We start from the raw sequence: 15705 nt of genomic DNA, 5'->3' as shown, positions 1-15705 counted from the left end.
CTGGTGTGGGTATGTCTACCTCATTATTCTATACCATCTTATGTCATTGCCAGAGGCAGGAAAAAGGGGCTCCCTCTCTTACTTCCAGGAAGAAAGGCGGCCCCTTCCTGTGTGGCAGGGTGGGGAACTTTTATTGTCTGGGGGGGCTTCTTCGTACACTTTTGTTATTAATATTGTTGTTGTTACCATTTATTTTCTTACCTCATTGCTGTTTCCAGTAAATGGTGCTTATCTCAACCCACAATCTTTCCCTTTTGTGCTTCCAGCTGGGGGCAGAGGGGAAACAACTGACAGCATGGTTTTGGTGAGAGCACTGAATTGGGGAATACCATTCCTAAACCATGATACAAGTTTATTTGGAAGAGAACTGAGAGAGGTGAGGCAACCAGTAAGGTATCTAGATGCTCACTTTCCTTTTTTTTGAACATGGTACCAAAAGAGCTTTTCACCCAAATCTTCAAAAAGATAATCAGGAAAATATTTTTTTTCTTTTATGAGACACAAGCCAACAGCATTTCCTAGTCTCCTTCCTAACTGGAGTTCTCTAGAGAACTACAACTACCCACAGCAGTTTATTTAGATAAAAGTTTTACTCATCACAGGCGTAATACATTGTATAATTGCTTCAAGGGCTAACTAAGTGACATAATGGAAACCATACAGAAGTCTCTACCATGATCTGTCATACCTTTTTTACCCCCTGAAACAGGTGGCAAACTACATGTGAAATAAGCATCTTTCAAAGCCAAAAGGAAGCACTCATGAGAGATGTCTGTATTTCATGCAGAAACTATGAGCTAGGTTAGCAGGTAGAGTAAGATTTCTCTCCTTAAAACAGTTAAGAAACAAAATATTTCAGTGAGGCACCTGGAAAAGAGTAAAAGGACTGAGATAATAGATTGTTAAATGGAACCATAAAACTTGAACTGCTCCTCTATTTTGAATAAAAATACTGAAATTCACCAACAAATTTTTATTTATTTGACAACAAGTTTTGAGTTTCTTTTCTGTTATGGATTCATTTTATAAAAAAAAAAAAATTCATTTATAGGGCAGCTTTTTGCTCTGCATGTGTCTGTTTTGCAACAACTTTTGAAACCATTTGAGGGGAGATGGAATTGCCATACATTCCTCCAAGCTTTATGAAGCATTAGTGCCTAGAGGGAAAGCCCCAAGTCCAGTGAGGAAGAACTCAAACATGATGATCTCTACCCTGTCCCACCAGCACATACACGCTCCAGATCAATCCAAGCTTCATTTGGACAAGCCCAGCAGATGTCAGAGAAAACACAGAAGAAACTGAGGCTGCTATGGGGGAAAGAGGTATAGAGCACAAAAATCCATCCAAAGCTTTGTTTTGCTACTTGGAGGACAATTTTCATTTTAATTGGCATTTAAACCTCATAACATGCATTTTTTCTAACCATTTTGTGGTTATCAATGTTATTTCAGGTAACACTGCAATACCGATCTGAAGAGTTAATGGATCTTAAATAGTATTTGTTTTAGCAGATAAACCTCAAGATGATTCTTAATTGCTTTGTCACAGAGTAGACTATAGCCTATGAGTAAGCTTACTCTATGACACTTAAAGAATGGGCTTTTACAAGACCTATCTCACTACATACAATGTTTTAAAGAAAAAACACATTTAAGATCACATTCAAAACATTGTTTTCTAAAATATCATGGTACTTTAAAAAGACTAACAATTTATTAAATGTAAATGTAACTTAAAGGGTCATAGAGCAGCAAATACACATCCAGTCTGTTGTTTCTAGTTTTCTGCAAGTTAATTTACTTAAAATAATTTCAAATCTAGAATAGTGTCAACTAAGATCCAACCTCCAAAGTTACAGAAGTGCTATTTTTCACATCTAATTGAAATTACACTTCCCAGTTTTATTAAATTTCTTTTTGATTTAAAAGAAAAGAAAACACCCCATAAACCATTACTGTAGCAGCAGTTAGCAACAAGAACAGGTAACAACTGTCAGTCTGCAAACATAAGTTACGCCCTTTTTACTGTCAATTTTTTGTCAAATATGTAAATAAATACAAGAGCTAACACAAAATATACCACTATAAGAAAATATATTACATGCTGAAATTTGGAATAAAATATCATGCAGTACTGGCTGCATGATTTGGAATATGTAATTAACTGCTTGGAACTGATGTTAAACAGTTAAACCTTTTCTTTGTGTAGAAGACCACTCTTTTATTCACCACGAGAAATTTGTTTTGTAATTAATTTTATACTGCTATATTAAAATCCGAAATGTGAAAATGACTCAAGTCATTTAGTGAAAGAAGATACCATAGGCACCATAATATATATATATTTTTTTTTTTTCCCCCTTTTTGAACAAAATCTGGTGATGAACCATCATTAACAGGATGAAAATTAAAAGGCACATTCAGGCAAAAAAATAATCAACATAGTTTGCATGACGCTATATTTTAAAAAAATAATTTATGCTCTGAATAACAGACTGGATCAGAAAAAAATATTCTAGCAGATTCCAATCTGTCAGAGTTAAAGTAAATTTTGTAAAAGGTGTGCAATTCAAATGATGCAATTACTTTCAGTATTGAATTTTGTTTTGCTTTAAGGTCAGTATAAGGCTTATAACCAAGTGCTTGTTAAGAGGACTGACTACTCAACAGGTCTCGTTTTCTGAGTACATAGAAATCAATGAGCAATGAAGATGTTTTCCTTCCAAGAGGACATATTGTTCTATTTGTGCAAAACTTGATCAAGTACTTGAGCGTCTTTCAGGTCTTGGAACACATTTCATAATTGCAGCTCTCCACAGGGCAGGAGCAAGTAAAAGGCTTAGAGTAGTCACACTCAGAATAAGAAGATAGACCTGCAAAAGGCAAATAAAAGCCATTACTTCTCTTGGCTGCAAGGTTGTACAAAGAAGCGACCAGAAGTTTGGTGAGATTAGACTCTTCTAGACAATATTTTCAAAAGACTTCACCTGTCTTCCTAAGCAACTTTGCATATTGCTACAAAAGCAAACAAGTGCATGCTCAAATCATCTAATTACCTGTTTACCTGGTGTGAAGATACAATTGCAAAAACACCATTATGAACTTATAGAAAAACAATTGTTTGTATGTATAGTTAAGTGACCAATTTTGAAAATTCAGTATTTGTTAAAATGTCAAAGGCCAATTATCACTTTATTTAAAAAACTAAACAAAAAACCCCAAACACACAAACCAAACAGACCCCCAACCAATCAAACAAATAAAAAAAACTCCCACCACCACTCTAAACTATTGTGGTTTAGTGATAGAATGGCAAAGTTCACTGCTAGTTCACTTATCAACAGAAAAAAGCAAACAAAAATCCCTTTAAGTCATACTGTACATCTTCTGGAAAAAAAAGATCCTAACTACATAGTCTGAATCAGTCTTAGGAGTGGCAGGAAGTAGTTTTGAGGTCTTAAGAAAAAGAATGAGTTTAGGAAATTTCACAGCTATACAAACCTACACAGTAGATAATCATGTGAGAATAGAAAAAAATGAAAGCCTAAAAGCCTCCAAGCTCAGTGGGTGGGCCCCTAAACTGGCTCTGTGATCCCACAGAGATATCTTGAAACTCTATGCAAACATGCAATATTTGTAACTCTTAATTATATGAAAGAGTGAACATGAAAGTGAATCACCTTTACCTACAAGTAAACACTGTGTAAGTTTTTTACATGTGCTTTATTTGGAATTGGTTCCAACACTATGCAGTCCACTTGCTCATATAATGAAAACCTCGGAGCACTAGGAGAGTATGTTTTGTGAGCAGAAGCACAGAGGACAAAGCAGCTAGTACTAGAAAGTGAGGTCAGTTGTTGTATCTCTATAGCCATAATTTACTTAATTTCGTAAATCAGACTTCATCTTCAAAAAAAAAAAAGTAACATTCTCACAGCTTCAGTATAAAACTAAGTTTAAGGCTTCTTTCCTGGGGAACTTTTTTCATGACTACTGAAAACATTGGTTGTTTCTTCTGTGGAGGATTTAAAATGAACAAGCCTTACAGGTTAAAGTGATTACAAGTTTATTTGCTTGTTTAAATGTCAAGGCAATTTTCACAATATCTGCTCTCTAGTTCTTATTTACTGGTATTTCCTTCTTCAATTCCTATATTCTCTCTGTATACTCCTACACCTCTTTCAATAGCTGTATCAAGATTTTAAAAGCAAAGGCCTCTCAGTCTGTGTTGCTTGGGTGCTATCTGCAACTCACTGCTCACATAATTAAGTTGTAAGTGAGAGAAGTTAAGGTAAAGCATTTATATCTAAGCTATTTAAAATATCAAAGTACAGTATGAAACAAGTAAAAACCAGCACTAAGAACCCTGTCAAGGACACAGAAGTATCCATTTGTATAAGGGTTGATTCTACTTTTTTACAGTTGAGAGGTGCCACAAAATTGGAGTGCTTTGGTATTTCAAATACTGGGATTTTGTATTACAGTGTAAGTTATTCAGGTGCAAAAAATGAAGTTAATAACCACAGAACAGCTTACCTCCCGAGATATGATCCCTGCTCTGCGTGCTCTACTTCCCAGAACAAAAGAGAATTCACTGACTTGGGCCAGTCCTGCTGAGACAATCCACTTGATATATTGGCTGGTCTTTGGAAGAATCAAAGAAAGGACAAGCACTGCCAAGACAAACTTTCAAAACAGGGTTTTTTGAGTTATTGTGGGCTTGCTTTGTTTGTTTGATTAGATAAAAGAAGTGCAGTAAATAAAACAGTACTATCTCTGTAAGATACATAGAATCAAATACAATAATTTTGGACATAACATAAAATAATGGACTTCCAAGTGTGTCTTCTGTATTAATGTCAAAACAGACAATGTACATTGCACATTAAAAAGTAGCATCTTCTTTACTATAATAAAAACACTTGATAACTGTCACAAATACCAAGGTAGAGAAATAGATGCTTTTCCATGTGTAACTTACTTTTAACATTAAATAATTTTCTTTTTAAATACCTGAAGAATATTGTATCAACTGTATTCTAATCAGTAAGATTCCTCCAAATACAGATTTACAGTAGTATTCTCTGTTAAATCAGATATTCAGCTCTTGCATAGAATTTTCTTTAGCCCATGCAGCACAAAGATTACTTAGATTATTGAAGATTAAAATATTTTTTAAAAGCATAAAAGAAAATACCTTCATTATGACGACAGACAATGTAAGGAATAGCAAGACTGTGAGTTCATATATTACAAATGTGGGAAAAACATGAAGTCCTAGAAGGAAAGAAAACAATATTGCACAGTTTGAGGCCAATATCTTACTATGGTAATTTTCTGCGTTAATAATATATTTAATTGAAAGACTATAGTCTCAAAACCAATCAAACAGAAAGCCTTAACTTACCTACCAACCACTTGATCACTAAAGCCCTAACTACCGACTTGATCACAAAAGCATTTCCTGCAATATCCAGCCCTTTTTTCCTTTGGGGAGGTTCAGCACAAGAAATATTCCCAAATGAATTAATTGCATATGACTGATGGACAAACACTTTTAATTTCTAAAGCTTTCAGTCCTCCACACCAGCCAACAATACAAAATCTGAACTGAAACACACATCTAATGAAAGCTATAAAAATCCCACAGGAAAATAATTCCATTGTTCTGCACAGTCACTGTAATATTTTGCTAGTCATTTAACTTTTTTTGTACAATATGGTCATGGACTATCACAGTGGAAGGAACATGTAACTCAGTATTTGCATACTGACTACATATATTTGACTATAGCTACAACAGAAACCCAAACTGCTTCATTCTATGACCCTCACTTCCAAACACTGAAAGACACCTGAACTTGAAAAGTCACTTAGACTGGAATCAGGTAAGGCTATAAACCCCTGAGCACAGTCTAACAATCAAGGAATTACAGAAAAACCCATTGCTTTGATGTTGGCGGGGTTTCTTTTGTTGGAGTGGATTGGCTTTTTTGGTTTTTTGCAATATTTGGTCATTCTAACTTGGTAATTATATGAAGAAAGGTAACAAGAACCACAAAGACTGCAGAAACATAAAATTAAATCCTGTTAATATTAAACATAAGAAAAAGAAGTATTTGTTGGAGAAGTCCTAGAGTCACCAAGGAATAATCTTACAACTAAGTCCATTTTTATCTCCTGAAGTATGAGGAACTTGTGCAGGCAAACATAACTGTGGATCTTTGGAAGCTCGTTCCTTTTTCATAAAAATTTCTAAAAGGTGAAATCAAAATAGTGATGGTGTTCTCAACAAATTCATAATAGTTGGCATTTCTCCAATCCAGTTATTTCTGATGAAGGACAGGAATTTAGCTTTCTAAAGCATAAGGCATGTAAATCAATGCTGTAAATAACTTCTTATTTTAATGTGGGACAGGTTTCATTAATTTTCCCTCCCTATAGTGCAGAGCCAGACAAACTGTAGAGGACCAAGAGCTGTCATCGCTCCAGACCTACAGTAACTTCACAATGTTTTGTCTGTATGCACATTCAATTGCTGATGGAAACGTTCTTCAAATACACCAGGGATCTTTACCCAAGTACCACCCAGTCAGCACGCACACACCCTGTTTTATTTCTCGATTTCCTTCCAACTACTGAAACAGAAATGCAAAAGACTGGCAAAGTAAGAGGAGAGATGGCAGAATAAGAGATGAACATCACACCAAAAAAAAGAAATCCACATATATACACAGATGCACGTGGAAGGGCAAGTAGCTCCTCTGTATTTTCACTGTATATCACGTACACAGTGCTCTTTCACCTTTAGGCCGATCTCAGAAAATACATGAAAAGCAATTAGAGAAATACAGCCTGTAGCAATGGCATGTTTGATAAGAGGGCCAACTCTGCCACATCTAGAACTGAAGGTTTCCACAGTAGGCTATAAACAAAACCTAGTGCTCTCATCACTACTGGTGGCACTACACGTTCAGTTCTGGAGCACACAGGCAGTCTGAAGTCCATTTGAACTGCTGCCCAATGTGGAGATTATTGCTATATTCCAAAGAGCTAAAGCACAAACCACATCTGATTTCTGTACCAATCCTTTGGAGGCGAGTGTCTGCAAGGTGAAAACAAGCCTAAACCTGTCACATACACTATTCTGAGCAGACAAATCAACATCCCAGAAACCAGACTTTTTTTGAAGGAAATAAATCTCATTGTAAGTGATTTTTATGGTCAGTATAGACCTTTGCCCCAGTCCTAGATGAAAACCCAGGGTAAGGCCAGAAGTCATATCAGACTCCTATACAAGCACATGAAACCTTCCTGACAACACAAACACCATCAGAAAGATTAAATTCATAGGCAGAAGGTGTATGAATATGGCCAGTTATTGCAATGGCTTTGATCAGATTTCAACTAAGTTCAGGAGTAATTTTGAAATCATTCTCTAACATGTAAGAAACACTTCAAATAACTCAAAAACGTCAGCAGCGTCATCAGCACATGTCACATTGGCCAGCAGTCAATAGCTAGGATAACACTTAGGTACACTTTTACAGAGCTGACCATAAACTACCAGACTTCAGCTCTAAGCAGTGTTCACAAAGAGCTGGAACAGAGGCCTTGGGGTGCATCGATGTCAAGCCAAAAAGCACAGTTCACCCATATAAGTTGGTATATATTCTGTGGACAATTACAGGCAAGACTTTGCACATTCTTTTTATAAGTACATTTTTCTTAAAAAGTACTCCCTCTTTCCTCGATTAGACAGATTCTACTGATCTGCTGGACAGCTTCCTAACAGCATGTGAATATCCAAACATCTTGACCATATCCTGGTTAGATCCAACATCAAAAAAAGCAATCTTGGAGATCCTTGACGGCAAACGAGTGCAAAAATCAGAACTCTGTGGGTCAAACTGGAGCCAGTAGAATTAATTCTGACACATCCTCAAGACAGGACATCACTCAGAAAAATCATGTTAGCTATGCATTGAGATGCTGTGTCTACTAAGAGTCCTAATGAACCGAAGATCATAGCCAGCAAATGCAATAAATGCTACAGCCCTGGCCAGATCATTAAGGAGCAGAGCAGAAAGCCAGCTTACTTCATATCTCTGCAAAGGGTAAAGTCCTTTTGATTTTAAGTTCTGAGGGCATAAAACCTTCAAGTTTCATTGTGTTCCACGCAGGAAAACAAAGCAGTAGAGCTGCATGGATAAAGAGAAGGTGATGCATGCCACCTAATGAATTCCAGTTGGGACCTTCCTTTGATTTTTCTCAAATTCAACAGAAATGTTAAGAGGCTCATTGGACAATCCTTATGTGCACGTTTGTTCTGGACAGTGATGGTGCTGTCAGTGTTAGCATCACCCATCTTCTGTAGCAAAGGACTGAGCTGTTAAAGGGTTTTCAGCATCTTGTATTCAAGGTCCAACACAGACCACAGGAGTTACCCAGAAGGGAAGCATGGAACCTGGCAGGTGGGTACTTCTGTACAGCCAACTGAGAACACACAACTTGTCAGTGGAAATAATCTGTCACCTCACCAGTGGCAGAGAGGGTCCTGATGCCCAGTTTCAAACTCCATACTCCACATGTACACTAAAAAAATTGGAGCTTTTTTAAAACAGTCAAACAGTCTACTCAAAGATGCCTTCCATCTTTCTAAAAAGTAATCAAAACAAAATCAAATGATGTATGGGTAAAGATCTGTGTAGTAGGGACCAAAACAAAAATGAGGAAGAAAGTGCCCAAATGTGGCTCTAAGGGACTGGTCAAGATGTTCCCTCAAAACTCCTAGTGAGGACAGAGACTAACAGGAATTTTCTAACCTCAGCAGGTGGCATGAAGAGCGCCAGGAACCCTGAAGAACATCCAGAGGCCTAAATGAATGTACAGATTGAGCTTAACTCAAAGTGCAGCTGTTAATGCCTAACTGCAAAGGTGCATTATTCCCACAAATGCACCCAAGCGCAAATTTGAAAGCAGTACCATTGCACAGGTCAAGCTTAGGGCAGGTCCACTGCTATGGATATTACATGAAAAGTACTATTCAGCTCAGCTTTTAGGCACCAGAAGGATTTCTGTAGTGAGAACAGAAAAGGAGGCTTTTAAGACAAGCAAAATAGGAATGAACTTTTCCAAATGACATACTTACAGTCACTTTTCAATTATGATAATTTTTCCATTTGTGCCTTTATTCTACAGGGACCAGAAATGATACCACTGCAGTGGTGTTCCTCAGGATCTCAAGCGTTTCTCTATATAACTGCTCTCTATAATATGATTGCTGCATATAGTAACAAACAAACCTTCTCGTTAGGCAGGGGGAAGAACCTTTCCCTGTGGCTCTTACGTAATTTCACATAGTAAATCTCTATCCATTTATAGATAGATATAATTTGCATGTGTACATATGCAAGTAGGGAGCAAGCAAGAAGTCTTTAAAAAGAAGTCTACTAAGAAGAAAAATTCAGGACTACTTTTTATTCTACTCAGGTTTTCTTTGCAACATCACATTCACTCCTTTTAAAACCTACCTCTGTGCGACCCCACAGAATTTCCTGTTAAGCACAAAATTTAAAAGTAACTGAAAGGGAGAGGGGGGGCTAATTTTTATTTGGGGAGGAAGGGGATTTTGTTTGAGGGTGGGGGGTTTTTAGGGTTTTGGGTCTTCTTTCTTTGTTGATTTTGGAGGGGTTTTTGTTGGGTTTTTTGTGTTTGGTTTTTTTTAACAAGCAAGCATTTTCACATTTTGCCAGAGGCCTCTAACATAGCTCTTCTGACTTTTTAGATAATTTTCTTCTGAGGCAGGAATAATGCCCATTTTCTGTAAAATCACACCAACTTGTTACGAAATTTTCTTTTCTTCCCTTCTTGCAATTATAATGGCAACAACTGTTAAAAAGAATTTTTTTCATATAATTCTGTAACAGAATTACTAAAATAATTTCCTTAGAGTACAATGTAGGCAGTATAGAGTGCTGCTAGCATGCCAACCGAGGTCTTGCTATTTTCTTGTACTCTAGCGAAGTCTTATCTCTAGTCTTAATTTATGCAGCCACAAGAGCGTAGGACAGTATTTTTGTTCAGTCCCTTGTAAAATTAACTTTGGGCTTATAATCACTTGTCATGCTTTGTATCCCTGATAACACTATCCACTCCATCACCATCTTTACTGAAACACATAAACAACTTGCATCTGTGAGCATTACTCATCCAAGCTTGTCAGTTATATAGGCCCAAGTTTCATCACAGCCCACCACTTTCCTCCCATTATTAAAAAATAAGTTATTCAAATAAACATATCTATTACTAAGTAATCTGACTCATCACCAGAAGCTATTATCATGGGCTGGATTAAAAAAATATTAAAATAAAATTAAGACTGGCAAGCATAGCTACTTCCTTTCTGTTTTGACAGCCACCAGTTTAGCTTCTGTTACGAAACAATGAGTATCACACAGGTATATATGGAAAAACATTAAAATTATGCAGATGGTGGGACTTTACTGTTATCTGAATAAATACATGGAGATAAAAAGAACAATAAAAACCTTAAAATCCTACCAGAAGAAAAACCAAGGGTGGTGTTGAAAATACCCAAGCCCAAACCCTAAGACTTTCTGAGTAAACATGGGTTGAAGAAAGTTGGATTTGTGCACCGGGCCACATCCAAACCTCCTCTTAGACACTGCGATGCTCCCAGCATTGCAGGACATGCATCTCCTATACAATCCACAGGGAGAGGCAAGTACTTTCACAGGGCCTGTCTCCTCACCTGGTGATGCCAAGCACTTCAGTAACGCGTTCCAGTTTCCCTTAGACGAAGTGTATTGGGACATGCACAGACAGCTAGAGAGCGTAGCAGTTCAAAAGGAAATTACTGATTTACTGTAAGTATTCTGAGTTAACTCCTTTTGGATATCAAGCATAATGAGTTACTCTCTCATCTTATGCATCAATGCTGCATTTCAGTTGGCATTCAAGTAGTGTCTGAGATACATCCTCTTTCAATTATTTTTTCCCTGCATTGAGAACATACAGATCACCCCCTCCCAACTAACCTTCTAAAGAAACAAGCTATGAAAAATTATGGTATTATGACGTTCTGCTTCTATAGAAAACCAAGTCACAAAAATCTGAAATCTACTCTACCAATTGACTCAAAATAGTAACACAATTTTAGTAAAAATTACAAATACAGCTGCTGGGAAGACAGAAGAACATTCAAAAAAAACCCCAGCAAATCAATGCCCAAACCAAGGCCTTTTTGTCTCAAAATTTTTAGTTATGTATTTTAAATAGGATCATTTCAGAATTAACATTGAAAAACTGACACTAAAACAAGACTTGGGAGTACAACATGGAAATGACTTCTGAAACTGAATGTTACATTTAAAAATAGCAGCAAAGGCAAACCAATACTGTGGTCAGCTAACAGCGTAGTATTTTAACAAAGTACAATCTATCTCCTCCCCTCACATTATAGACAACATTTTTTTCTCCTCACCCACACTGTAAGCAATGTTTTTATACATTATATATATTTTATATAGTATAGATATAACATTATTTAATATTATATATAAATATAATATATTTTAAAGTAAGTTTTCTTGGAAGTTACCTATAGATGCAAAGAAAATGATGGCAAGAAAGTCACGTATTGGTTCAATACAGCACATAATCTCCTCAGTAACCATGTGACCCTGAGAAGAGATCAGAGCTCCGGCTAAGAAGCATCCCAGCTCCATTGAAACATCCAACAGCTCTGTGATCTGTTAAGGAATAACAGAGAATCTATTGCTGAATGACTTTATATACCATTTCACAGTGAAACTATAGAACTTTACATTATACGAAATGCAGGAAATTAGTATGTCTTTATGCAAGTTCAACAACAAACAGAATTCAGTGTACATATTTCAGTGTTGTGCAGTATTGTATTTATACAGAAGACTCACAAAACTAGTTTCTCCCTTTCTGTTACTTCCTTTCCCACAAAAAGAAAATTTAATTTCTTAATCTACATTGTAATGCTTTGTGTTGCTCTTAAGGACAGCATCTGATTTCACATGTCCAAGAGAGACTATAACATCTTTGGAGTTGGGATTACCTAATACATGGAGGCTGTGAAATAAAGCAGTAAGAACAGGGTATTTTCCAGCTGTCAAACAAGAGGGAAAAAATGAAAATCTAAGCTTGTATTTGGGAGAAGAGTCTCAATCTAGCAGAAGCCCCCGGCATAAATTACATTTAATTACTGTAAATTTGGTTCAAATGTACCTGTGTGCTTTACTGAACAGGGATTCATTTAAGTGTGTGAAGTAAACTGCTGAAATGAAGCACAATGTCTGCTTGAAAGAATTCAGACTGCTTCATTGTTTTTTAATATTTTAATGTGGTACTAGAAGATGAGATGAAACACATGTAAAGAGACTAAACAAAACACAAAGCCAACTGCTTAAGGCAATGCCTGGAACATTAAAAAAAAAGCAAGCAGCAATTCTCATGTATGGTATGGTATAAAGTATGTTTTAAAATACTTCAAAATCATGCAGCTGCAGATGGTCATCCTGCTGAGAAAGGACAATGCTATTAATATTAATAGAACATTTAAAACCGATGACTTAATTTTCATTCTAATTTAGATTAAGCAAGAATACACTATAGTACATTTATGGACACCATTCATCATATCTTGAACAGTGCTATACTGTAAGATATGAAACAAAAACTCAGGTGACGTGAAACTAATGGAGGAGTGCAAAAGACACAATAAACAAGTCTCCACGCTATGCATAAAATGCCATCTAAAAATAATCCCAAGACTTTTGTGTATTGAAGTATTAATGTCTGAATGCTTATCACATACCTGCATTTGTAATAACACTCTTTAATTTACTGCAAGATACTTAAGGTAACAAATTGGTTCTGTCAACTAATATTAGTTGCTGATCATGCAAAGCAAACAAAATAATGTTATTCTCATTTTAAAACAAAAGGAATTTCAATGCTTTTCAGAACAATTTGAAATTTTAAGAGGGAAGAAGGCAATATATACATAAAGGATTTAAAAATCACCAAGAGATGAATAAAATAAAGGAAACAGATATGAATAGGAAACATTTAAGTTCTTCTCAATCATACATTAGTTGTTTCAAAAGTCACAGCCTCTTGTGGATGATTAAGATCCAATACAGCCTATTCAAATAAAGTTGGAATTATTTTTACTACTCAGCTATAATCTTCCCACACTTAAGTGTTATCAGCTGCAACACAGTTCTACATTAAAACTTTTATAGCTAGTATTTTAAACATTCCCTTGGACAGGATTAGGTTACCATATGAGATGCAGCATATCTTGTACCAGAATTGCACGATACTGCACTGTTGTGAGAATCAATCTTCAAGCAAGGAGCAATTTGAGTGTGAAAGAAACATATTTGTTCAGAAAGCATCAGACATAACTGGAGTAAACAGCATGTCTAACTGGGAATTTGGTCCCACAGCATAAAAACTGAATTACATTCCTTCAGTGTATAGCAAGCCAAGTGTGAGCTCAAGAGCCTGGTAAAAAAATAGGCAGATTTTGCTATTTCTTGTCTAGTCTCTGGGTACCACACAACTTCAGGTGTACAAAATCTATAGGTCACTCCACATACAGAAAAGTGTAAAGTGTATCAGAGAGCAAGAAAAAACCCCAAATTTACATAATTTTAACACTCTCTCCCCGGCTCCAGTTTGTTCTTCAGATTTACAGAATCAACTAGGTTGGAAAAGACCTTTAAGATCATCAAGTCCAACTTTTATATGTAGCTTTATACATACATTCCTTTTACAATTCCCAGCTTTGTCTCTGGCTGTCCCATAGTATTACCTACAAGTGGACACATTTCCTCAGCTAGAACTGTAGAATCAGGGTTTATTATATATAATGTAAGGGCACATGTGCACACACATACTAGAGGACTTGTTTTACTGGCAGGAAGGCATTCAGAGCAGAATTTCTTACATAAGCAAAGCCTGGAAAGTATTGAGCGTTTAGTATTCCCTCTCTGCTTGCATCACTTCTAATGTTCCGCCTTTACCAAACAGGGCTTTAGCAATTACTAATCCCTGGGCTTTGCGCTGTCCTCTTCCCAACTCTTACACTACAGAAAGCTTTTTCAGTCAAAATTATGTGAAAAATTTTGTCAGTTTATATGTTTTCCTCAGTACAACTTAGTTTTCAGTTGTATTCAAAGATCCCATTTTACTCTAATTCAGAAAGGATTGCTTTGCTTTCACTAGAATATTGGATTTTTATGTTCAAATGTTCTACCACGTCAATAAATAAAGAAATAAACATTACTGCTATAACATGTTCTGTGCGAATCTCAACCATCTGTTCAGCAGTTGTTTTGCTTATATTCTCTAATGGTGTCTATCTTCTTGCCTCTCTTTAATCATCATAGAAGCTTAATGAATATGGTAAACCAGTAAAATTAAATAAAATTTTGGTGGAAATAAAGGTATTAGAATTTCAGGCGTTAGTAATTTAAATCTGCTCAAGAGTAAAGAGGTGAATTTTAAGCTTGCATTTCAAGAAAGTAAAGCCGTAATGGAAATGGAAACAATTTTTAGTGAACCTTGTAAAAACCTCTGTCTCAACTGTATTTTACGAAATAATTAACTAGAATATTTGAAATTAAAGTTCTTCCTTAATCTTCTTTTAATTGATAGGAAAGAGTTCATAAGCAGGTTATAAACCATTGAAAAGTACATGAAGCTAAGAATGATATTGCAGTACTAGTAATGATACTCATAAGAAATTGCAGAAAATCCCCTGTACGTATTCATATGTAAAATACTGCAATAACATCACTGTATTTTCGGTATGTAAAGCAAACTGGCAATTTCCCTCCGTTTGCTGTCACCATCCTGGGTCAACCATCAGGCAGTGAAACCAGAAGCTACTTTTCCCTGATGTGTATGCACAGTCCTATAAACTATAAATGTATACTATAAATGTAACTGCTGTCCTTCTTGTCAGATCCGGTTTTATATTTTTCCATTTCCCTAATAACATTCAGCAACTTCAGTTTCAAAACACAATAAAACTGACTACAGTTGTCCTGCAGGTGTCCAATACAGCACTTCATTATCAGGACAGCATTTAAAACAATTTTCCTTGTAATGTTTCCGTACGTACAGAATATGAAAAAGCAACACTACACCAGTGAATGCTCAGGCTGACATATTCTTCAGCTGATCCCAGTAAGTATCTCGACTTACAACTACAAGTTTGGCCATTGATCCTGAATAGCCATATTTAAAACTGTAAGTTAGATTTGTTCCTTATGTGGTAATTCAGGAGAACAGTTCACCAACAGAAACAAACAAACAAACCAACCACTATATGCATATCCCAAAGCTTGAAAAGGAGTTGCTGAAAGTGTAATAATGATCTACTGAACCTTTGTTACTGAAGACAAGGTACATGATTCAAAGATGCACAACTGTCTCAGTGTCATCTATACTGTTACAGGATTGGCACTTGACACAATCCCCACCTCCCAGCCCCGATCTGCCTAACCAGTTGAAGGATAAAAGGGAGGGGAAGTTCAATTATTTCTGAGAATACTGGGAACAGAAAGGGTATCTTAAGCTCCAAGTCCTACTAAAATATCTGTTTCAGGTTTAACAAGTTGCAATGTTATTCAAGTG

The 15705-nt window shown here is 36.1% G+C and overlaps 1 protein-coding gene across 4 annotated transcripts in view; it reads right to left on the bottom strand.

Moving 5' to 3' along the window:
• Positions 1-1351: 1351 nt before the first annotated feature.
• TMCO3 (transmembrane and coiled-coil domains 3) overlaps positions 1352-15705 on the bottom strand; it is a 33133-nt gene continuing 18779 nt past the window's right edge. The window contains exons 10-13 of one of the 4 annotated variants that reach the window (XM_042039210.1): positions 11624-11774; positions 5198-5277; positions 4537-4686; positions 1352-2873 (exon numbers count right to left, since the gene is read on the bottom strand). In XM_042039210.1, the coding sequence (XP_041895144.1) occupies positions 2760-2873; positions 4537-4686; positions 5198-5277; positions 11624-11774 (495 nt within the window). In that variant the 3' untranslated portion in view covers positions 1352-2759. The other 3 variants (XR_006017891.1, XM_042039225.1, XM_042039236.1) reach the window with 3 other exon arrangements.

The sequence above is a fragment of the Corvus kubaryi genome, unplaced genomic scaffold (assembly GCF_017639235.1).
Source record: "Corvus kubaryi isolate FWS band 111438036 unplaced genomic scaffold, C.kubaryi_AGA036_p1.0 133, whole genome shotgun sequence".
Taxonomy (NCBI): domain Eukaryota; kingdom Metazoa; phylum Chordata; class Aves; order Passeriformes; family Corvidae; genus Corvus; species Corvus kubaryi.
Note: the sequence above shows the minus strand (reverse complement) of the source record. Positions and strands in the feature narration are given on the sequence as shown.